Genomic DNA, 23,903 nt, shown 5'->3' on the forward strand with positions numbered 1-23,903 from the left:
CTTACCCATGGAATAGATATAAAAGGGCAACATGCCTTAAACTGTAATTCTCATAAAGTCAAAAATGTGTTTTTATTGCAGTTAATTGAATATAGCCTTATGGATTTGGATGTACAAAGTTATGGATAATAGAAAAATTCAACTACTTTTGTTTTGGTTTGGCTTTTCAGCTCAAACCAAATAGACAAAAAAAAAAAAAGTTACATTTTCAAGCCTGTCAAATTTCTCTTCCACCATGACTCACTGACCCCTGGTATGTCATGTCTGGCCTGGAAGAGAAGCAGATGTCATTCCAATAAGACCTCTGTTTCCTTAAACCTGCAATTCCATTCATCATTTTTGTCACATGCTGAGCACACAAAGCTACTTGGACCAGACTCAAGGTCCCACAGCCTTTGTGAATTCTAAAGAGATAGATTATCTCTAAAACTGCTGAAATTATTGTAACCTTAGGATCAAGAAATAGTGATGAACAATTACAACATGGATTCATTATTATTATCTCCAATTCAGTGATCAATAAGGTAATCAGCTACTACCAAGACAAACCAGAACTCTTTATCTCTCTTACAAACAGTGTTGTTAAGTAAGGCCCTCCTTAGTAATTTAGCCTTTCACTTTCATGTAGATGGATGAACGGTAAAATCCCATGGCTATTAATTTCTGTCATGGGCAAGATGGAAATCAGCAGACTTGAGTTCTCACTCCAACATGTATCACTCAGGTAAGACATTTCACTACCCTACGCTTCATATTCACCACTTATTAGATGACTTACCCATGCCTGGCTTTCCTCTCTTCCCATTTCAGAGCAGAGGCTACCTCTAGAAAAATGCCTGATGACCTTGCAAAAATTATGTGTACTATTCCAAAGAATTGTCCTTTTATATAAAGGTCAGGAAATTAATGATTGGTGAAGAAATATCCCTTAGAACACATGGAAAGAAAACCCTGCCATCTTATATTTGGTTTGAACAAATTATAAGTATGCCAATGTGCATTGTAACAGCCACTTAATATTTTATAAGCTAGTGGCTCCAACAGCATCTGATATTGAATATTGGCTCAAACCCTTTTGGAAGTAGCAACAAAAAGAGAATGCTGATAAGCAGCAGGCAATTTCCTTCCAACTTGTGTTCACGAACAGCCTACGAGAGTTAAAAATTTCAGGCTGGAACATTGCTCAAATTCTGATCCTTTCTGGGAAGTAACAGTCTCTCTGGACAGTAATGGCAACACAGGCCACAGGGCTGTGCAGATGGTGTACAGAAAGAGGGAAGTCTGTTCTCATTGTAAGCTGAAATGTCCTGGCTTGGAAATAAAGCTCTACCTTTCACCCTTCTGCTAAAGCAGTAACAGTCCTGATTTCCATTAAAAGATCCACTTATTTCTTTTTTCAATAGCACCACAAATGAAAATAGGGCCAGAGATTATGCACCAAGACACTATACTGTACATCAACTTTCTTCATGCATGGAATATCATGACAACTGATTAATGTCACAGGATTCAACTTTTAAAGTGGCCACAAGTTGCTCTTTAAATTAAGCCAATTTATGTTCTTTGTAGCCCTATGCCACCATTCTCCAAACACAGCTTTAGTCTCCTCTTATTAGATGTGTATATAGGATAACCAACTATATAGTGGGTGGAATAATTCATTGATTCATATGGAGGTCTAACAAAAAATAATGGCGTGCCATTGCAAGGTTACCTCTGATAATCTAAGACACAAACATGCAGTCCTCTGGCCCACAATTTAATCTACTGTTAATGGCTACCCAAATAAAGAAAGCAGCATCATAAATTAGGCTTCTAGGCTCTATTTTTTTAATGTCCTTTGCATTTAGCAAAGAAAACATACTTCTTTGAAATCTCTTCATATCTCAATTTTCTGTCTCTGAAACACAACTTACCATGAGCACATAAACATAATGCAGTGGTTCCTAGGAAAGATGACTGTACACCCCAAGTATGAAGAAATTTGTGATTTACTAACAGTGTTGTATTGCCCAATAGGGATGTGGACTCTAGTTTAATACTGGGACTACAGTGAGCACTGATTGTGGGAAAAGTTGACTTATCCTTTCTAACTCTACCACAAGCCACCCATGTTCCTCTAGAGCCATGTTTCTTTTTTTTTTTTTAATTTTTTATTGCATTTTAGGTTTTGGGGTACATGTGCAGAACATGCAAGACAGTTGCATAGGTACACACATGGCAGTGTGTTTTGCTTCCTTTCTCCCCTTCACCCACATTTGGCATTTCTCCCCAGGCTATCCCTCCTCAGCTCCCCCCCCGGCCCTCCCCTTTTCCCCCCATTAGACCCCAGTGTTCAGTACTCCCCTCCCTGTGTCTATGTGTTCTCATTTTTCTTCACCTGCCTATGAGTGAGAATATGCGGTGGTTCATTTTCTGTTCTTGTGTCAGTTTGCTGAGAATGATGTTCTCCAGATTCATCCATGTCCCTACAAATGACATGAACTCATCATTTCTGATTGCTGCATAATATTCCATGGTGTATATGTGCCACATTTTCCCAGTCCAGTCTATCATCGATGGGCATTTGGGTTGGTTCCAGGTCTTTTTAAAGAGCCCTTTTATACTTATTTATAATTTTGGATGTATCATAGAGGGAGTTGAGATATGGTGGGGGTCAGAAAGAGAGGCTAGGGGCTAATGCATGTTATCAGAGGATCTTCTACATTTAGCTCCTTGAGCTAATTCTGCCATTTAGCTCCTAATTCTACATTTAGCTCCTTGGCCCTAATTCTGCCACTTCTCAATCAATACAAGACAAATGTACAAATGAACAAAGGGCTTGGAAAAACTGAAACATTCTGTAGAAGGAGAAGCATGAAGCACAAAACAGAGGATGAATGCTTTGTCTCAGACCTTGGGCTGGTTACAATCTATCTCCCCTTTAAATTCAAAACACCAAGACATTGAAAATTAGCCATTATTTCAACCATATCACAGAGTTCACTGGTACACTAACAGGTCCCAAAGGCGGTACACTAACAGGTCCCAAAGGCAGTCCACAAACTTTCTCTTTCAAAATTCTATCCAACAAATTCCTTTTTTTAACTTTCACTTTAAGTCGGGAGAACAAGTGCAGGTTTGTTACACAGGTGTCATGGGGGTTTGTTGTACAGATTATTTCATCACCCAGGTATTAAGCCTAGTACTCATTAGTTATTTTTCCTGATCCTCTCCCTCCTCTCACCCTTCCCCCTCCAAAAGGTTCAGTGTTTGTTATTCTCCTATATGTGTCCATTTGTTCTCATCATCTAGCTCCCTTATAAGTGAAAATATGTGGTATTTGGTTTTCTATTCTTGTGTTAGTTTGCTAAGTAGAAAGATCATTCAAACCAGCAATGCCATTACTGGATATATGCCTAAAAGAACTTAAATCATTCTATTATAAATACATATGCATGCATATGTTCACGGCAGCACTATTCACAATAGCAAAGACATGGAATCAACCTAAATGCCCATCAATGATAGACTGGATAAAGAAAATGTGGTACATATATGCCATGAAATACTATGCAGCCAAGAAAAAGAACAAGATCACGTCCTTTGCAGGAACATGGAAGGAGTTGGAGTCCATTATCCTTGGCAAACCAACAAATTTCTTAAAACCATTATGTGTAAAGCATATGTTAGAAGAATCATTCACTTTTGAGATTCAATAGTACCAATATCATTAGTCCTCAGAGCAACTATAGCCTACACAATTCAGATATTGCTCTGCTAAGGCAGTTTAATAAATAAAACATGTTAAATATTCTTAAAGAAAACAGCTCTTTACACCTCATGATTAAGAGCATATTGGTTCATCTAATAAGTTTAAAAAGCAACCCCACTGCAAAATGCCATGGATGGAAATAAAAATGTCATTGGGTTATACAACCACCTTGGCAACCAATGATGCATTTCTATAAAATTTTTGGTGGTTTTGCATGTTTTATGTTTGGATGGGTTTTTTTGTCACTTTTCTGCTGATTAAAATAGAATGATTTTCAGATGTTCAGTGACTAAGAAGGCAAGATCGCATGTCAATTGTTCAGCTCATTGGAGAGGGTAATAGTCTTATGATGAGAGTTTCTGAATATAGTATAAATACAAATACAAGTATTTCTTTCTTCCTCTCCTCCTTCTCTCTCCCCTTTTCCAACTCTGCTTCTAATGCTATAAAAAGGAAGAAAGTAACTTTGAAAAGAAATTTGATGCTTTCTGACTTTTCGACCATTTTACTTTCTAAAGAGGAGTGAAATTTCTGGTATGTTATCATTATTAACTCTGTTCTTGCCAGAGGCCTGCAGAAATTATATTCCTGGGGTACATGTTCTGATGAGACTTTTCCCATAAAAGCAAACGAAGAAGCACACTCATCTTCTGGGCTGTCAGAAGTAGCAATCTGCACTGATGCTTCTTACCAAGAAGGATCCAGTTAATTTTTGCCAAGACATTTTCAAAACAGATGAGAATTTGTGAAGTGGCTCTAGTATCAAGCCCCATGGCCATTCCACCTGACCCCCTGACTCTTTTTAATACTTTTCCCCCTTTTCTACCACACACCTAAATGGCTTTGCCTAGGATCCTAACTAATTGCTTGAATTCCCCACCATGAGTAATCTCTGAGTTCAGATGTGAAAAAGCAACCTATTAAATCAACATCACCATTCACAGTTCTACTCCCAAGGCCTTAAAGAGTCCTTTACATTTCCTAAAAAAGGGAGCCGTAAAACATGATGAAGAATCAAGGGTGTCAATGAGGTTTCAGCCTATCAAGGAACCAAGACATTAAGGGAGATAAAAATGCCTTCAGGGGATAAAATCAATCAAAAATGGGAACAGGAGGAATATTCAACAGGTCCACAGTGCAGTTAGTTAACTGAAGTTTCATCAGTGATGGTAACATACTTAAATAAACAGTATATCAAAAAGACTTGATGGGCTTGTCAGCATAGACAACTGGGATTTGGTTATTGGATTATTGGAAAGGAAAGTGCTCTAAATAGTGTTTCATATATTCTTCTCACAAGAAAAGGGTATATCAAAAAGGTATTCTGGTGAGAGTCAGTTTATTTCTGAATATCTATTAACTCTGGAAGCACTGAGAAAGTTCCATTTCTGGGCCTGGGACCAAGTCAATTTCACCAGGCTCATGCAAGCTGCTGGACATCTGAGTAGCTCATCAGTAAGTCTTCCTCTGTCAGCTTTTCCCATAACTGTGTACTGCCCGATTTTCATTTAAAATTTTTACCAGATTTTTAAGGAAAGAGTATAGGGTATGTTCCATGAGACATACCATGGTGAACCCTATGCACCCAAGTCCATGAGGACCCTGAATGCCTAATAAGGAAAGGAATATGAAAAACAGATGGAATACTCTTCCTGCCTCTGCAGCAACCTGTCATAGCTCATGATTAACCTTTCTCAGTCAGCCATTTGATCATTGAGTCATATGTGAGAGAATCATATAATTTATCATCCATACCAGGATACTTGTGAATATAAGGTATTTTTTGATATAGGCAATGGCCATAAAACAGAACTGTTTCAAGTAAACAGAGAAGCATTCTCTCACCTTAGTTGTATGGCCTTGGCCACTGAATAATTATCATACGCCTACTCAAAGAAAAGACTAATGCTCTTTACTATCAAACAAAATCCAAAACCTTGTGCAAAAAGAGTAATCTCAATTCATTATTCAATAAACAAAATAATGTTCCAAAGACAGAAAAACTTGAGATGACATTGGTATGCTCATATTCCCAAAATAATTTGTTCAGCTCAAGGTTAGTAAGAAAAAGAAACTCCTACTGCTGCTGATAAAGCCATCTGTGCTTCGGAAGCGGCTGACAGGTGTCTCCAGAAGAAGCAATCAAAAGTCATTAACGATCAAAATCCTGACAATTAAATACAAGGTTCTATCAGGGTCTTATTATCCAAATTGCAATGAAAAGAACTCAGACACCCACTCTCTGAAAGACGAAACAGTCACTTTACTTTCCAAGTCTATTGGCTGCACTCTGTTTTTGGGGTTCCCAAACCCTGTTTCCTGAGTGATCCATAAGGAAAAATAATAAGCAAAAGGAACACAGATGATAGTTGCAAAAAAAAAAACTAGAGCCCGCAAAAATCTTTCAAATGCTTATTCTTCCGCAATGCAGATGTTCGTACAGATTACTTTTATAACTAAGGAAATATATTCTGAGAAGATTTGGCATTTTTTAAAGTTCAAAGTTGAAAGCACACATTCTATAAATTCTACAATGAAGTGCTAAAACGTTTATTTCTGACTTCTTATTTCACAAACTAGGAACTAAGCATTAAAATATTGGGTCATAAAATGCTTAAAAAGTAGATTACTATAAACTAATAGAACACATTATTATCTATTGAGCCAATGATGGGTCAAATGGCATTTTGAATTCTTGTGGAGAATATGAATATGACCTTCATGTATACCATTTACAGAAAGCAATTTTATTTACATTTTTAAATCCACATAAAGGTGAAAGATGATACTGCAGCAAAATGGAACATTTAATTTTTTGCCCCAAGGCATAACTAAGCTCTCCCAAGGTCAAATGCAGTACAAGACTGAAATGAAGCCAGGCTCTTCTTCCTCATCTCTTACCAGAGGATTTCCACTTTGGGCAGAAGTGTCTTGAATCTACTTTTATTTTTCAGAGATAGATAAATTCCTGGATCCAACACAGACTGCGTAATTCTATCAAATATTGTGAGGGAAGTTTTCTACTTTAATCTTTAGATTACACATGCAGAATGCAATGAAAACACCTATGCTAAGTTAGTTGAATGTTTGAAACTCTTTGACTATAAGGTATTCTGATTGTGCAAAGATTTTACTTTTAAAAGAATGCAGATTTGCATCTCTCTTTTAAATCCAGTAAGCTGTCAGCACAACAGGACTCATGAGATTAAATGCCACAGAAAAATTAGAGTTTATGCTTTGTATAGATGGTTACCCCCTTAGAAATGAATTCTGCTCTTCTCTCCCCACCTCCTGCTGCCAAGACATGGCAAATAATTCAAAGAGCATACGTGTGATTTGTTAGGAGAGATACAGATGTTATGTAACATTTTTAAATCTACTACAGACGATGGTGAGGGTTGTGCTTTATGTCCCAGTCTCACTTCTTACCTTACCCTGAGGCCCAGGGATCATTTTTCATATTGGTCTGGTCAATAGACGCGGAATTCCTAAAACACTTGTGTCCCACATGCCATGAGCAGAAGCTGCAGTCACAATCATCAGTATCAAGCTTGCATTTCTTAACTTTATCCCCATTTGATGGGAAGTCCCTAAAGAATAAAAACTGCGTCTAATAAAACTACTTTTAACTACAGCAGTACCAACAGCAATTTTATGTACACCCCAGTTCCCCAAATAAGGTCTGCCCAAAGGAGGGAGAAAAAAGAACTCTTAATTAATTAAAATGGAAGACAACATAGTTATTTCTTTTGAAAGATTTTTATGAGACTCACCAACACAAACATAACATGGGATAGTGATTAAAAGCCCTGGCCCAGGAATAAGACTGCCTGAGATCAAATCTTGCCACCTTATACAAGATACACTTTCAATGCCTCAATTTCCTCATATATAAAATGGAATATTATCAACCATATCACTAGCATAAGCATATTAATACAGTAATAAAGATATTAATAGGGCCCTACTAATATTAATAGTACATATCATCTTATACGGTCATTAAAAGAACTAAATGAAAAAAAAAACCTCTCTGTTAAAGTCCTGGCACAGTGCTTGGCTCAGAGTATAAACAGAAAGGTGGAATGTTTTATCCTTTGTAGTAGTCTTTACAGCTTCCCTACTTTAATGTCAAATATAAAACAAAATAGTGTTCTTGTGTAGGAACCTTCTTGGATACACAGGGCAATGCCCAGGAAGGAGGCATATGGTAACCTATACAAGATATTTTTAGCAGCATATGAGAGGGATACTGTGGCTCTCATTCCACCAAACCATTTCGATTAGTATTTCTGGAGAGTTAATGTGCCACACTCAGGTATTCAGCTAGAATGAACTTCAATAGAGAAAAGTCCCCTGGCCAAAGGCCCCTGGACTTTAAAATCCAGTATGATGTTGTAAGTTTTGATTATACTGTGTGCACATTTTAAGAGAATCTCAAGTATTAAATGTAATTTAAAGCAAATACTACTCACAAATTAATATTTAACATTAGATCTTAATAAATGGCCATGGTATTTGCCACCTGGAATTAAAACATCACAAGGATTCTCATCTCAGTTAGGTAATCTATTTATTGAGCCTATTGATGACTTGTCTCTTCATTTCTATAAGCAATTGGCTACTTGCTGTAGAAATGTCCATTTTCTTCTGGCTGTAATTATAAAGGAAACTATCCACATTAAATGCATATGGCTTTCTGGGCAGCATTGAGCAACTGTATAGCTATCAACTAGCTGAAATAAGAAACCAAAAATAGGATGGTCCTAGGATAGAATCAGCCCTTCTGTGTCATTTTTTTTTTTTTTTTTTTTTCCAGAAACAGAGTCTAACTCTGTCCCCCAAGCTGGAGTGCAGTGGCTCAGTCTTGGCTCACTGCAACATCCGCCTCCCAGGTTCTAGCAATTCTCCTGCCTCAGCCTCCCGAGTAGCTGGGACCACAGGCACACACCGCTATGCCTAATTTTTTGTATTTTAGTAGAGACAGGGTTTCATGGTGTGGCCCAGGCTGCTTCCAACTCCTGAGGTCAGGCAATTCACCTGCCTCGGCCTCCCAAAGTGCTAGGATTACAGGCATGAGGCACCACACCCAGCCTCTGTGTCATTTTTATAAGGTCTGTGCTGGAACCACATGGGAACCTGGTCCAGAAACCCTTCTCTCTAAAGTGTTAATAAGACGTTTTTTCTTTACTAGTTCATCATTGCATTGTACCAGTCATCTTTCTAAGCTCTTTATATTAACTCAGTGAATCCTCAATAATAACTCTATGGGGTATGAAGTATTGTTAGCCCCATTTTTCAAGTAAGGAAATTGAGGATTTGAGAAGTTAATTTTGCCCAAGGTCACAGATTAAAGAAATACTTTGCCATTACCTTCTCTTTTCTTCTAACCAGTCTTTCACAATGCTGTTTCCCTTAAGAATTGCAGTAGGATCTAAGAGAGAGAGAAGGATTTCCTGGGATGACTGAAAACAGGCCTGTTTTATCTCTTTTGTGGCCAGGTCCTCATTGGAGCCAAGTGAATTCAATGTTGGCACCTGGTTGGGTGCCATGATATTATCCACCTGGCTGCAAGTTCGATGATGGTCATTGGGAAAATATGAGCCACCTGGAGGCACATGGATTTCCCTTTAAAGCCTCCCACTCTTTTAACTGCTTTTTCAAGAACCGTCAGCGGGCCACGGCGGAATCCATCAATCGGTGCAAATGCCTCTGGCCACATATTAAGGAGAGTCCCCCTAATTGTAAAGAATTTCAGTCAAGAATGCAAGGCAGGATTAAACATCTCAGGCCAAATCATTCACTTTTCGTGCTTCCAGACTTCAGAATGTTTATTCAAGAGGTGCAGATCCAAAAGTGGTAGCTCAGCTCATATACGAGATCTGCATTTATTTGATAATAGCTAGATATTATGGCTGCCTCTTTGCTGCAGCTGTTCATAATTCTGGCTTGTTAAACCAAAAGAAATAGGTTGAAAAGCTAACACCAGGCACTCATCATTCAATTATATATTTCTCGTGAAAGAGGCAAAAACTCTGCCATGTTCTGCAAAATCTCCACATCAATAGCAATTAAGTTCCACATCAAAACCAGAGAAATACTAAACTGACCATGCATGAATAACTTCCTTTCATATGCAGTGGCTTGCATCTTTCTCTGTGTTTAATTCTGTAACACAATAAATGATGGTGCCCTGGTGAAAGAAACTATTCACAAATAACTGGAAAAAATGTATGAGTGAAGGTGTTTTATATCTTCAATTTCAGAGATTAGGTAGAGAGCTCTGTTACTAACACCATAGCTGCTCCAACAACAAATCACAACTCATCATTCTGCAAACGGGTTTTAGAATTAAACTTAGGATTAATTATGGCATTTTCACTTAAAATTTCTCAAACAGAAAACATAACAAATCTCATATAACCCCGTTCATGCTTTTAAGAATTTTCCATCAAGTATTGGGCAGCATCAGCAGTGCATGTAGCCAATTGGTAAGTCAGGGCAGTTTCTGATTCAGAGGAAATGTTAACAGGATAGCGCAGTGGTCATTCTTATAAGCAAAAAAAATGAGTATTATTATTCCACTTATCACTGGAATTAAATGAGGAGGGGAACAGCTTTTTTAAATGTGACCATAATTTTTGACCATGTCCAAGAAGGCAAGAAAAACAAAATGCTTCATTCCTCCAGTATGAATACAAAATAAGGAAAAAGAAAATTATAGTGGAACTTATGGCATTTCTTAGAGATCCATAAACTAAGTAACAGAATGAATGAGAAAATGTAGTTTTAATTTATGTTCAGAGGACGAAAAAAATAAGGACCTCAAACTGTGCCTATGGAAAACAGAAAGAGATTTGTTTTTAGTGATTTAACTACATTCAGGAAGTCTCATTTGTATTATGTTTGATGCTGAAATCAAACCTCTTTTCATTTACTTATTCAAAAATGCATATAGAATTTCAACAATGTATAGCTAATATGTTGTTGATCATTTTAAGCAAAATAATAAAGCAATGTTAGAGGGAGGTTTTTCTTCTTAGCTGTGACTTCCTTGTAACGCATAGATTTCTTTATATCTGGTGAGTTAAGAAAATGTATCTTTCCTAAAATTTTGATTATGTACTTAGACGTTACCTTGGACTCTTACAATCAGTTTGAAAACAGGTCAAGTACATAAAAGAAGGGACAACTGTGATTAGCATATCAGTGTTCCTGTCACTGCACTAAGACAGGCAATAAATTTCCATGATATTGTCAAACTCACTCAAAACAATCAAATATTTCACTGAACCATTTACAACTATTGATTGCACACAAAACCTAACTTTATATTCTTCCTATTTTAAGTAGATGCAATATTTTACAAGAGCTTCACAAGTAAGAGATTGGGAATGTAAAGCAGTCCATTAATTTTATATAAGCTGTTTTATATACCTATGGGTCTCTAATAACATCCAGCTACAAGGTTACAAGAAGAAGAATCATTTTCTAAAGTTCACTTGGAGAGGTTGGAGTGTACAAGACTAAAATTTCAGCTATCACATCATTGTAGTTCTTCATTACCAAAATTGCTTTCGTTCTATAGCTGAAGACACTGCCATAAACGGGACAACAGTGCAATATCTGGTATCGCATTTCTATCAAGGAAATGGTACTTTTCAAATCCACGTTGGAATCTCAAAGCCAACAACTTATATGAAAACAAAAAAAAATCTCCACAATTATTTTCCATGGAATCCTCTGAAAAGGTAGATACATAGATACATATATAACCTTGCTCTGCTCTGCGGATATGTATGTGTATAATCTGTAAATGTAAAAGGTTCTTTAAAACCAAGAAATTTTCTCCAAATCTTTGTCATAATTTTTGTGGCAATAACCTCTTAGTGAAGAAAGTCAGTACCTTTCTTTTAGTTGGTTGTTTTCAATGATATTAATATTCCTACCAATTTGTATCTTTTTCTTGGCTCTAGAAGGCCCTGTTACATTATGTGTAAATTTATGCATTGTGGTGGGTTAGAGGCCGGGAGGCTGAACAATGTAGGTCCCTGCAGCTGTTTCCAGTCACCTCTTTCCGCTCAGCTGCCTGCATCATACTGCACTTTACCATAGTGTACATTTCCAGCAAGTGGTAAGCCTGGCCTTTTGTTCCTCTAAGTTAGTACGAGCTAATAAATGTTTTTTTCACTTTATTGGGATCCTTCCTTAAAGAAGCATGACTGTGGGGTCTGGTGTCAGAGAGATAGTCCTTTGGACTCGAGAAAAGTAAATTAAGAGGACAATTCTGTTAATATCAAAGCAGGCTTATTACTTTAATAGAAGCACTTCCTTAATTTTCCTTTCTCAGCATGCTACATAAATATAAACAAAAGGGCTCTCCACTGGATGTATGTTACATATATCTCACAGAGTTTAATTACAAAGCCTCTAAAAATGCAGATAGTGGGAGGGAATGTTGCCAATAAATCATACAGTCCTAGTATTGTGTTGGCTAGCTGTCTCTGACCACAAGGAAACAAAGACACTCAGGTAACCACAATATACCATAAAAGGCTGGGCTCTGAGGGAAAAAAATCCAAAGGAAGAAGGCAGATATTATTACTTTAATGCCTGGAAGGCCACAATTTTTATTTTTGTTCTCATTAATGTTATTATAAATATGATCATTTTACTGTAATGAAAGAGGGGTTAGGCTTTTTAACCTAAGTTAAAGGGGTTAGGTTTTTTAACCCTTTAAGTGTGAAAAAGACTGTGCCAAGGAGGGTAGACTAAGGAAGGGAGGAGAAATGGGAATAGGCTTGTAACCCAGCAGGCAAGACCCTGGACAGTTCCGCGACCTCGCTGAGTGGAGGTGGGGCCTATACCCAGTCCTAGAAAACTGTAGCGGGGGGCTGGCCCTTAAGCTCAAGGCCAGAATCTCTCCAGGGCTTCGGAGAATACCTCGGAGGCGTTGCGCCTAAACCTTCCTTCTGATTCGTTTCCTTCTCGAGGACTTGCCTTTCTCCGAGCTAACTTATCCTACGGGTTAATGGAGCACTACATGCCAGAATTTCAGAATCGGTGTCAAGAAAAAGATTAACTTTAACGCCAAGGCTAGAGAAACGGACAGAACTTCCCAACCAACCTTCCCCTTTGACATAGACAACCCCTAGCGCCAACGCTCGGTACTATCCGTCTTATTTCTGGATCAAATCAACGGTGTGACCGCTGCGGTGGAGAAACTGGGCGCACTTTAAGAGACCGCAGTGTCCGCTCTAGGACGCGCAGACAGGCCCCAGGGGAGCGTGCTACAGCAGCAGCCAGGGCAAGGGGCAAGGGAGGCAGGGCAACGTCGCGTGAGAATTCGTGTTGGGGGGGCTCTTTGGTGTTTTTGTTTGTTTGTTGTTGAGGTTTTGTAAGTAAAGAGGAATTCTCCCCCCCCCGCCACGCCTCATCCCAGGACTAATGATGATAGATTTCACGCTGCATCAGGCCCCACGCCGGCGAGCCTAACCGCAGAAAATAATGAGGCTGCATCCCCCATTCGTCTGCATTAAAGGCGAGCCAGGCACTTTCGATAGCAAATATATCGATTTCCCTGCCTGGGCAGTGGTTCGTCCTGCTCCCCGTGAATAATTACTGAGCCTTTAGAAATTCATAATAATTAGGACTCTCCCCACTCCATCCCTCACCCCTGCGCGCCGCTTTTTAAAGGCGCCTTAGCCTGGAAGGCGCCTGGGTGGCTCCAGACGTGTTCTTGGCAGGTGGGAGAGAGGCAGGAATCTCTTCTCCCCGTAGGGTTTTACTCTTGCGAGAAAGTTGGTTGCCTCAGTTTCCTTGTCTGTCAGTTGAGAAGTTTACATTACTAAAGACACTTCTAACTCTACGTTACAGGCTTCACGTTTCTGTTTCGGGGGAGGGGTAGATTTAATGAACTGTGAGAGAATGGAAGGCGGGGTGGGGGGAGAAGGTGGGGAAAAGAAGAATTCGCCTCCCTCTGCATAAACTCCGTGATGATCACGTGACGCCGCAACCACGGGGTGGGGGAAATGGAGACGGTTGCGAGCGAGGGGCTCTGACTGCAGGGCACTGTGGGGACCTAGCGACAGGAGCTAGCTGCCCCCGAATAACTGGAAGAGCTAGGCGGGTCGTCACAGACGCGACTGGGCCTTGAAGAGGTAGCTGCGGAAACGGAGAGTGCTAACTCGACTCTTAGTCCCCAGCCCGAGCGGCTGCGGAGGAGGGAGGCCAAGCTGCGGGCACCAGGCGGGGCGGAGCCTGTGCCGCTGGCCGTGGTGCTGAAGAGTCTCTCTCCGGGCCCTGGCTAGCCTCACGCCCAACTACGCGCCATCAGATCTCCTAGCCCGCGGCCTCTCTCCAGAGAACTGCTCCTGTCCAGCCCGCTGCCCCAGAAGCACCGAAGCTTTGTGGCGTCGACGAAAAGTTCCCCAGAAACAGCGATTTGGTGTGGGGACTTGGGGTCCGGACGCGAAAGGCTGCACCTGAGTTTCCATTAACCTGTCGGGATCGCTTGAGGTCACCTGAGACTGAAAGCAGACAGTAAAGCGCGCAGCTGTGGCGACCGCCACTCCGGCTGGGAAACCCTGGGCCCGAACACTGCGGCTTTGGTCGGCGGACTGAGTTTCCGACGGGAGAGTATGAAGCCTACGTCGAAAAAAGTTTCTCGCTTCTTGTAAAAGACGAAGGGAAATGGCCTTTTGGAGTCAACGTGTGAGGAGAGGGTCTAAGACCTTGGGCGGGATGTGTGAGCTGGACGCCCTCTCCCTCCGGTGTGACGAGGACGCGCGGCTTCCTCCTGCGCCCTTAGCCGCGGCGGCTGGGATCCTTCGCGTCAGAATCCATTAGGGCGGCGGGGGTGATGGCGAGGGGCGGCTAGAAGCAGGTTCAGCGGGGACGCGCAGAGCCCCCGCAAGCCAGTTTCTAAGGAAACACTCGGTTTTTCTAAGCAGCAATTTGTCTTATTGTAGGAGAAAGAAACAGTACAAGAAAAGCCTCCCGGTTCTCCATTCTCATGCAGATGAGGCGATGGGCTCGGGCTGCCGCCTGTGTCTCCCCCTCCCCATCGTATTTCCGGCTTGAACCAGTAAAATGCCCTCATTAATTTAAAGGGAGAAGGAGCTAGGAACGCTTTTCTCAAGCCGTGCCCCAGAGGCACGTGCTACTGTCTTGCTGCTGCTGGGACCCCACTGCTCGCGCCGTCCCAACGCCCTGGCTCCCGAAGCCATCTCGCTTTCCACCGTCCCAAGACCCTGACTAGACGCCGAAGGAACTTTCTGTAACAGGGGGCACCAGAGCAAGAGAATTCCCGCCCACCCCCACAAACCCCCTGCCAGCTCCCACCTCCGAGTCAATAAAATATACTAGGGAAAGAGGTTTACAGAGGAGGTAATTAGGTTTTCAGCCCGCAGCAGAAACGCAGCGCGCTCATCGGAAGTTTAAGCAACAGCCACCAACACGCGAGGGCAGAAGGCAAACTTGGAAAATGCGCAAACGCGCTCTTGGGCTCGCGGAGAAGCTTGAAGAAGCGGCCAATATACATCATCTCAATAAAAAGCCGCTCTTGGAAAGCTTGCATAGTAATTGAGACGGGCGCTCTTTTCTGATCTGGGTTGGCATTTCCTCATCTCGAGCTGACAGAGCCAACTCAGGAAATTGCTGGTAATATTCATCTGGGGAGCACTTTCATTAAACGTAATTCATTCGACTTTCACAATAAATTGAGTGACATCCTTACAGCAGAACCTTTTTATCCTTGATTAAGTGCTTGCCAAGCTTTGGTTTCCCACTTTATTGTCACATTCCTTCAAGCAGAGTCGTCAACATGCCAATTCCAGGCAGAAAAATGCGCGCGCTGTGTTTACCAAGCTCCGGGAGGGGGTTAGTGCTGACATCCAGAAAAAGAGCTGGTCGGGAACTTGACTAGTGGATAAATCAAGACTGAAACTTCCTGCACATACGCGACAGGACCTGGCAAATAGTGGCTAAGAGAATGCAGAGGGAGGCGGGAATACAGACTCGCTTTGAGACTCTGCTGCACCGAGAAGCCGCTGACCCGACGGCTCTCGGCTGGCAGTCTCGCCCGCTTTCCCTTAATTAACATGACGAGGACTGTTAAGGTCTTAAAATGAGATCTGAAGATGCCAACCGACATGGTTGCCCAAGAGGAGCTTTCCTGAATCGAATCAAAGCTAGACACTTTTTATTTAAAAAAAAAAATCAGAAAGAATGCACACTTCCTAACTTCCCACTTGAGAGCAGACAAACTTTCAGAACTTCCATCGACTTGCTTTATAGGTGAGGGAGCTCAAGAAGAGTGTTAGTCCTCATTCCTGGAATTCCCTTTTGACTCTTAATATCAGCACTTCACAGCAGAATTCTTTGAGGGCTCTTCAGACTCTGGAATTCCAGGCGAAGCTGACAAGCCCCTCGGTATTCCAGGACTGGGCGGTTAGGGAAGGCATCTCTTTGCCAGTGCACGGCTCCTTCTTCTCCAGCGCCCCCCTAGTCTACTCCCCGCCCTCTACAAAATCAAAGAAGCTCAGGACAGAAAATTTCTTCTTTGAAAAAGCAATATCCAAATGCTTTCATCACTCAAATGCCCTTTTGAAAATATTGTCGACGATGGTTATTACCCGGACAATGCTGTCAATTTCTGTAGTCTGCAGAAAATCTTCCCTCAGATAGAAGAGTAGGACATTGGGCACCTATCTCAAAAAAAATCAACCAATTTCCCAGCCACCCGATATATTTTTCACCCAGACAACACTTTCATTAAGGAAAAAATAGCCGTCAACAATTCAAAGCCAAATAGAAATCAACTTCGCACAGAGGAGCCACGAATTTAATGGCTTTCCGAAAAAATACCGCTGAGAGAGATGGAGCAATCCTAGTTCTCTCCTAACACTAAAGGCAGCTTCCCTAAAGCTATCAGTAGAAGTCCTCAGACCAAGATAATACTCCTGGAAATGGGGCAGAAAGGTTGGCCCACCCAAGTGCTTCCCACACACTTGGGCGAGCTGCTTTCTTGGTCAATGGAAAGTTGAACATTTCAGGAAAATGCCTATAATAGTAGCAACTTCTGTGTCCCACAGAGCTCAGGAATACATCTTAAAACCGATGAGTTCTAAGGCTGTGCTGCTGGGACAGAGGGCCCTCCAAAAATCTAGGCTGAATCCTGTATCTATCTAGAAGGCTGGCCTGTAACAGAAGAGTCAGGAAATGCAGTGGAATGAGAAACTCTCAGTACAGCCTCCAAGAACTAGCCTTAATAGAAAACACTTAATAGTCACTGTCAGGAAATTTATTTCATTTTTATTTATTTTCAGGAGTAAGTTCAAATTGATTAAGTGTGCAGCTGGCTTAATTTTTAAAAGATGGGAAGTACACATACCTAGTCCAAAGGAAAGACATTGCTGGTCTCTCTCCCTCTGCTTTTCCCCCAGCTCCCATATACCTTAACAGCCATCTTCATAAAGAATGGAATTCACCCAAATGGTCTGGCTTTTAACAGTGCAGAGGTGGTGGTCCCATGGATACATTGATTACTCTCCAAACTCTATTTAACAATTGATGTAGAATTCACATTTTAAGGATACCCTAAATTTGAAAGAATGGTTCAAAATGCTGTGGCACAGGTTTAGAAAGGATTTTGAATTCCTAACTATTCTGATTTTAAAAGCAACTCATTTATTAGCAATTTAATTCCTAGCAGAACTTGTGGGACCTCCTTTCATTAGAATAGAGCTGTGGATGTTTGACTAGTCACAGTAACATTATACAATGCCTTGTCAGATGCTTTGGACTCAATTTCTGAGTAACTTTTTCATTAGCATTATGAGAAAGTGCTCATTAGACTGACCTCTCTAACTGAGAATTACCACAGGTGAGCCTCCAAACAGAATGCCACACTCTGTGGGAGATGCTCTCCTGGTGTCCTGGCCTATTCTTCTACTTGATCCAATGAGACTGACTCAAATTAGAATCCCCATTCTTCACAGCAAGAAACCATATTTTTCCAGTTTATTCAGTATATGCTTCAATAAAGTTAAAATGCTGTCATCCTGCTATCCCATTATATCATACTGAAAATATCCTGGACTTGGTCCAGAACTAATAAGAGACTAAAGATTGCAAAACTTTGTTTTTTATTTTTAACAAGTATTGTTAAGCCATAGATTTCTATCCTATTGAATTCAGGCTTTTAAATCTGCAATACATAACATTCAATAGTCTGAAATTTTCTTTACCTTTATTTTTAGAAGTTGGTTTCCCATCACCATGCATTTATGGCTGTAGCTTGTCCTGTGGCAGATTTTGAGTACCCGAGTTAACATGCTTGAGAAGGTAACTTTTCGGGCACATAGCTAATTAGCTTCCCATTAAAGTACTAAAATAAGCTCCTGTTTTGAACTATGACAGACTTGTCTCTTGAAAAAAAAAAAAAACACAAAATCCTAGAATAAGCATTCAAAGAATCCTGGGCCAAGAAACATACTTTGCAAACATGCACCCAAATACAGGCAGATAACTGTGGCTTAGTGTGGAGCACTGACCTGCTGCAGCGTTTTCATAAGAAGTTATTCTCAAATTTGGGGGTACTTAATGTATTTCTATTTAAACAGAAGCCTAAATATTTCTGCAGGAGATAACTACACATGCCTTGCTTCCTGGACTTAATGTGGTGATTACTCCCAGGGAAACATAACTGGGATGCCATGGGCTTAAAGGGCATGGTGCACTGAGATATCAGTTAAGAGGCAAGGCATAAAAAGAGTGATGCAGTCACTTAACTAGTGGTGTGAGCTCACAAAGACAAACATTATCCATCTTCCCTGGCTTATGTCAGTTCAAGATAAAAATAAAATAATGGTTTTGCCACTCTTTCCTTCTTTGAATGTAACTTAAAGTGGCTCCTGACAATCTGTATGCATCTAGTGCAGGTTCTTACAAAGGGATGAGATCTTCCAATGTGCAGCTACAAACAAATGATCAATCCAGTTAAGTGTATCTGGTGTTTAATGAAATAGATGAAGAAAGAAGCCTTGATCACTTCTTGATCGGTTCATTGCCCTAGAGTTTTAATCAAGACTCTCTGCTTCTTTATTTGCCTAAAACTATCCTGAAGTGACGGCCCAATTCACCCTTTTAAATTCATTTCCATGGTAGAAGTCAGCTTTTTGCTCCTCCAGGAAAATAGCTTGGAATTCTGCTGGCAAATATCCATGGGATTACATCCCTGGAAATACTGCCTTGGGTCACAGCCATCAGCCTTTAGTTTTTGTGGCGCATGTGGTTTCTAATCCCCGACACACAAAACTACTTTAGATTGGAGAGAAAAGAATGGACTTCTAAATCGCCTTCTCTATTTTATTGTTCACATTTCGTATTGTTTTGAATGAAATTGGAAAAATTGTCTCCTTTCTCTGTATTGCCAAAAGGCATTCAGGTAATGAAGTCTGTAACTAAACGGTAATTGAATCAGCATAATTTGCACACTGAATGGTTTTCAAACGCTCCCAGTTTACAATTAAAGGAGAATTAATGCGCTTGTTGTTGAGAACGCAGCGCATTAGAATAAATCCAGCACTATTGCTGTAATGAGTGGAAAACGGTTTAACTGCCAACAAACACATTTAAAATTTAACACAACGTATTGATTTCACTTCTGCTTTTGATAGATTATTTTCCAGACTATCGAAATACTTGCTCCAAGCAATAAACTGCACCATAGCCGCAAGCCCTTGCCGTGTGTGTGAATACAGCCCAAGGACGTAAGAACAGTCCTCAGGTTCAGGTCATGCGTAAAGGTACGCAGAGGAAAGGGGCAGGCGGGTTACTTTGGTCATGGGAATCGTTAATATTCCTCCCCTGTCGCTTTCACTTTGCATTCCCTCCCCCCATCTCTTAATTTTAAAAAAAAAAATCTGTATTTCCTCTAGCCAAACTTTCTGCCCGCCATCTGTGGCCTCTCAACGTCAGTGGGCTTACTGAACACAGGTGGGGGCGAAAATGATTGAAGATGGGAAATGGAAAGGACACTTTTTGCATCCCCCGCGTTCCAGCGGAGGAAACCACAGACTTCGGTGACAGAGTCAGAAAGGATGTTCTCTGAGATTGGCTGCCCCGGCTTTCACCTGTTTACCCCAAGGTGTCCTGTGGGCGAGGACACTGATGCGCAGCGCCCTCTGGCGTCCGCGGCTGCTACGGTCAGGCGATAAAGGTGCAAAGACAGGCAACATTGAGGGTTCTTGGATTGAAGCTGAAATCGGTTAAATACACATTCATACACACCCATATATACATATACTCACTCACATACACAGAATTCACACAACTCGCAGCTTTTCCGTCACTTGCACCAGGGCAACGGCCGAGAAACGCTGTCAATTGTAGGGGTGGCAATTCTTCCAGGCTTGTGTGTTCTATCTATGGCTCTTGGGATTGAGGGGCGCCAGTACCACCTCCAATCCCGTTTCTGTGGACCCATCAGGGAGCTCAGGCTGCCCTAGCGCACCTCACCCCTAGACAGAACACCCCGAGCCCTCGGCGCACTCTCGCGGCTTAGGATGGGCTATGGAGGTCTGGGCACTGAACACAACTTCACCAGCAGGGCACAAGTGTTTCCACCCCAGAAGCCAGACCTGAAATATCTCACTCTCCTTGGCTCCACAGGGCACAAACAGTTCCCAATTCACCACAACAAAGCGCTTCAACCAGGAGCTGAGTTCCAGCAGTGTACAAAGTCCAGCCCCCGGGAAACTCTGCTACTGAAGGACACGGACTGTGGCTTTGTTTAGCACTGTCTCTCTGGCCACAAGGCCTACCATTCCCTAATAAAGGACTAGTCACTGGAGATGGGATTTAGTTATTTGGTGAAAAGGAGAGGTCGAGACAAGAGGAAGGTGGACTTGCCTGCTGGAGTTATCTCTGACCTAACTCCGATTGCTTGCGTTACTCCTGATAGTTAAACTTATTCTGTCGGAACCCCTACAAGTCAAAGAAAGTTAACTGCGCTTCTTTGTGTGTTCCCTCTCCAAATCCGTGAAGCGGGTGGGTAGATTGACTTTTAAAGTCACTTGGGCATACTTGTGCTTTCCACCAACCCACCCCAACACACCCCCACTTCCTTTCGTTTAAACTCTGTGCATGAACTACTGAGAATTCCTGCCTTCCACTCCTCATTGCCCTCTACCCCATAAAGTACCCCATCTCACTGCCTCCTTGGGATTAAGGTGTCCGGGGCGCCCTAGCCGCTTTCCAGAATCACGCGGAGGAGACTGGGAAACTGGAGCAGGAAATGGGGATGGAAACCCCGCAAAATCCCACAGGAATCCGGAGACCAGCTTGCCAAAGTTGCTCCAACACAGCTGCTAGGAAGCTGCTCTCGCTGAACTGGCGGCGTGACCCTCCTCCCGCGTGCCCCCGGTTTCCTTGCCTCCCGGCCGGGTGGCAATACGAAGGCGCCGGACCTGCCAAGACTTACCAAGTAGACAGTGGGCTGCAGGAGAAGAAGCACGTACCAGCACGCAGCCTGCATTCTCCCGCGTCTCAAACTTCCTTGGCGGTGCCTTCGCTGAGTCTTTGTTCCTTCAAAAACATAGATCCACCTGACATCCACTTTACAGAGCAAGGAGCGCTCTCAGCAGCCTAGATGCAAATGAAATTAGACAACCCATGACCACGCAAGCAAGATTAGGCTTGGCGATCAAGCAAGGAAGGAGGGTCGTAGCGTGGAGTGGGGGACAAAAAAATAAACCAGAAGGTAGGATACAAAAATTGAAAAGCTAGTAAATCCAGCGCCTGAGATGAGCAAGCGCGCTGTCCGCAGCCTGGCAGGCGGGCAGGCGGACGGACCAAAGGGAGGGTAAGGAGCTCCTTGCGCCCTGCGCTCCTCGGGTGCGAGTTCCCAGGCGGCAGAGCACACTGAGCCGCGTGCAGGCTGGTTCGGAGCCCAGCCTTCTTTGGCAGCGAGACCTGCCCTAGTGTTTGGTGGCCGGGAGGCTTGGACTAAAGGCGGCGGCTGGTTCTTCGCCAGCTCTGACAGTGCTCACACACGTACACACCAGCAGAGAGAGATAGAGAGGAAAGATAAAGGGAGAGACAGAGATTGAGCGAGGGGGGCGCTGTGAGAGGAAGGGGTAGGTAGAGCTGACCACAATTAGGTGCTGGGTATCTCAACACGTTCGGTGAAGTGGGGGTGGGGAAAGAGAACGCAATTTGCATACGGGAAAACAGGGCTCAGTTTACCCATTGGAGCCCCCAGCACACACAGAGATATATACGAATGTTCACAGTCACATCTCTAGCACTACTTTTTTTCGAGACCAGGGGCACAGCCAGTCGCTAACTTCTAGAGAGGAAGCCTCCTCTGGGCCGTGAGGGTCACCTGCCAGGCATGTTCTCTTCCCCAAGCAGCGCCCCTTCCTGTCCCTTCCTCGTGCCTACCACCCCGCTCCAAGGTGTCCCCTCCGGAAATAGTGGAGGAGAAGGGTACTTACCGCACAGGACTTGGGGCGAATCCGGCGAGAAGGGACCACTCTGGGCAGGCTCCATGGAGAAGCTACTCGGGCCTGGCGTCTCCGGCGCCCCGGACGTGCCCTCCCAGGCGCTCCGTCTCCATGCTCGAGCGCAGACGGGTCCGGCTGCCTCGTCCAGCCTTGGCGGAGTCGCCGTCCCAGTGCCCGAGTCGCGCTCTGGATTGGTTCCACTACCTCCCCAAGGCTTGGCACAGTTGGATTCAGGGTGCAGGAAACTTAAGAGGCAAGAGAGGGAGGGAGCAGTAGAGGAGGAAAGAGAGGAAGACAGAAAGGGAGGGAGAGAAAGAGGGAGGGAGAGAGGCGGATGCGCCGGGCTGCTGCACCGGACGGGCTGGGACTGCCTGAGCTGGCACCGGGACGCGCAGTCCGGGACTCTCGGCTTCCCACAGCTGCCTGAGGATGGTGGAAATGACTTAATGGGAGGAGACTGGGCAAGTCCTCTGGACTTGAAGTTGAGAGATATGACCCTGGCCTTTCGGAAGAAAAGAGAACCACACGGCAGGCGCAAGCAGTCCGAGTTTCTGATGGAAGGGTGGGGCGGCGAGAACCTGGAGCCTGCGGCACCGGGAGCAGCGGGACCTCTACCCGCGACGCTGGGAAGCCCGGGAGCCAGTCCCAGCGGCGTCTCGGGCGCTGTCCCTGGTGCTGCCCGGCCACCCGGGGACGCTCTGGAGCGCGCTGGGTTTCCGGCAGCCGCGGTGGTAGTGGTTTCTCCGCAGAGCCGCGGTTTGGCACGCCTACCTTCCTGACACGGACAATTACTTTGGCACGTGGGTGAATGATTCCTCAAAGACCAATTAGTGCCGGGTGTAAACAGATCCCGCTCTCAGGCTCTCGCGGGCTGAGCCCACAGGGACAAGTGGCTCCCGCGTTGTCTTCGGTGGCCGTAGCGCCCCCTTCCCGGGGGGCGTAGGGAGGACCGCGCAGCCCTGGGGAGTGGCGGGAAGAGCAGCAGGAAGTAGCGTAGGGTGGGGAAGGGCGCGGGAGGGTGCAGGGCGCCCCTGCCAGCCTCGAGCGCCCACGCGGGGCGCCTCCGACCTGTGGCTGCCCGGCCGGAGGCGGGGGAGCCGCGGACTGCCAGCCATTCAGCTCGAGACAGCCGAGAGGACTGGGCGACCTTGGGCTCTCGACTCCTCGACTCCTCGCCGCCGGCTGGGCTGAGCGAGGAGGAGGAGGAGGAGGAGGAGGAGGAGGAGGAGGAGGAGGAGGAGGAGGAGGAGGACGGAGGATGCTTCGAGCCGTCACCACCTCCCTCGCTACTGACACCTCCCACTCAACCAGCGTCTCCCCGACCCGGCCTCTGTGCTCGGACTCTGGCTGTCTCTTTCTCAGTCTCTCCTTTACTTTCCCTATTACTCAGTGTCTTTCTCATTCCCTCTCTCTATCTCCTTCCTCTGTCATTCTTGTGGTCCCTGTCTCTGTCCCTCAGCATCGTTCTGCCTTTTGCTGCCTTTCCGTGTGTCTCATTCAGGATTTCTGAATAAGTCTCTGTTTCTCTGTGCCTTCACCCTGTTCCTGCCGTTCCCCCTCAGACCCTTTTGTTTCTCGTTTTGTTTTGTTTTCCACCCTTTCCAGTGCACAACCAACAGAGCAGCTTCACCAGTCTCAGG

The 23,903-nt window shown here is 43.7% G+C and overlaps 1 protein-coding gene across 3 annotated transcripts in view; it reads right to left on the minus strand.

The window, feature by feature from the left end:
* The window catches only part of NXPH1 (neurexophilin 1), a 323,685-nt gene extending 300,282 nt beyond the window's left edge, over positions 1-23,403 (minus strand). For 2 of the 3 annotated variants that reach the window (XM_054237243.2, XM_078342082.1), the window contains exon 1: positions 21,240-21,817. In XM_054237243.2, the coding sequence (XP_054093218.1) occupies positions 21,240-21,293 (54 nt within the window). In that variant the 5' untranslated portion in view covers positions 21,294-21,817. Of the gene's footprint in view, positions 1-21,239; positions 21,818-22,254 lie in introns of those variants that run through there. The other variant, XM_002751573.6, reaches the window with a different exon arrangement.
* Positions 23,404-23,903: the final 500 nt, after the last annotated feature.

This window comes from Callithrix jacchus, chromosome 11 (genome assembly GCF_049354715.1).
Source record: "Callithrix jacchus isolate 240 chromosome 11, calJac240_pri, whole genome shotgun sequence".
NCBI lineage: Eukaryota > Metazoa > Chordata > Mammalia > Primates > Cebidae > Callithrix > Callithrix jacchus.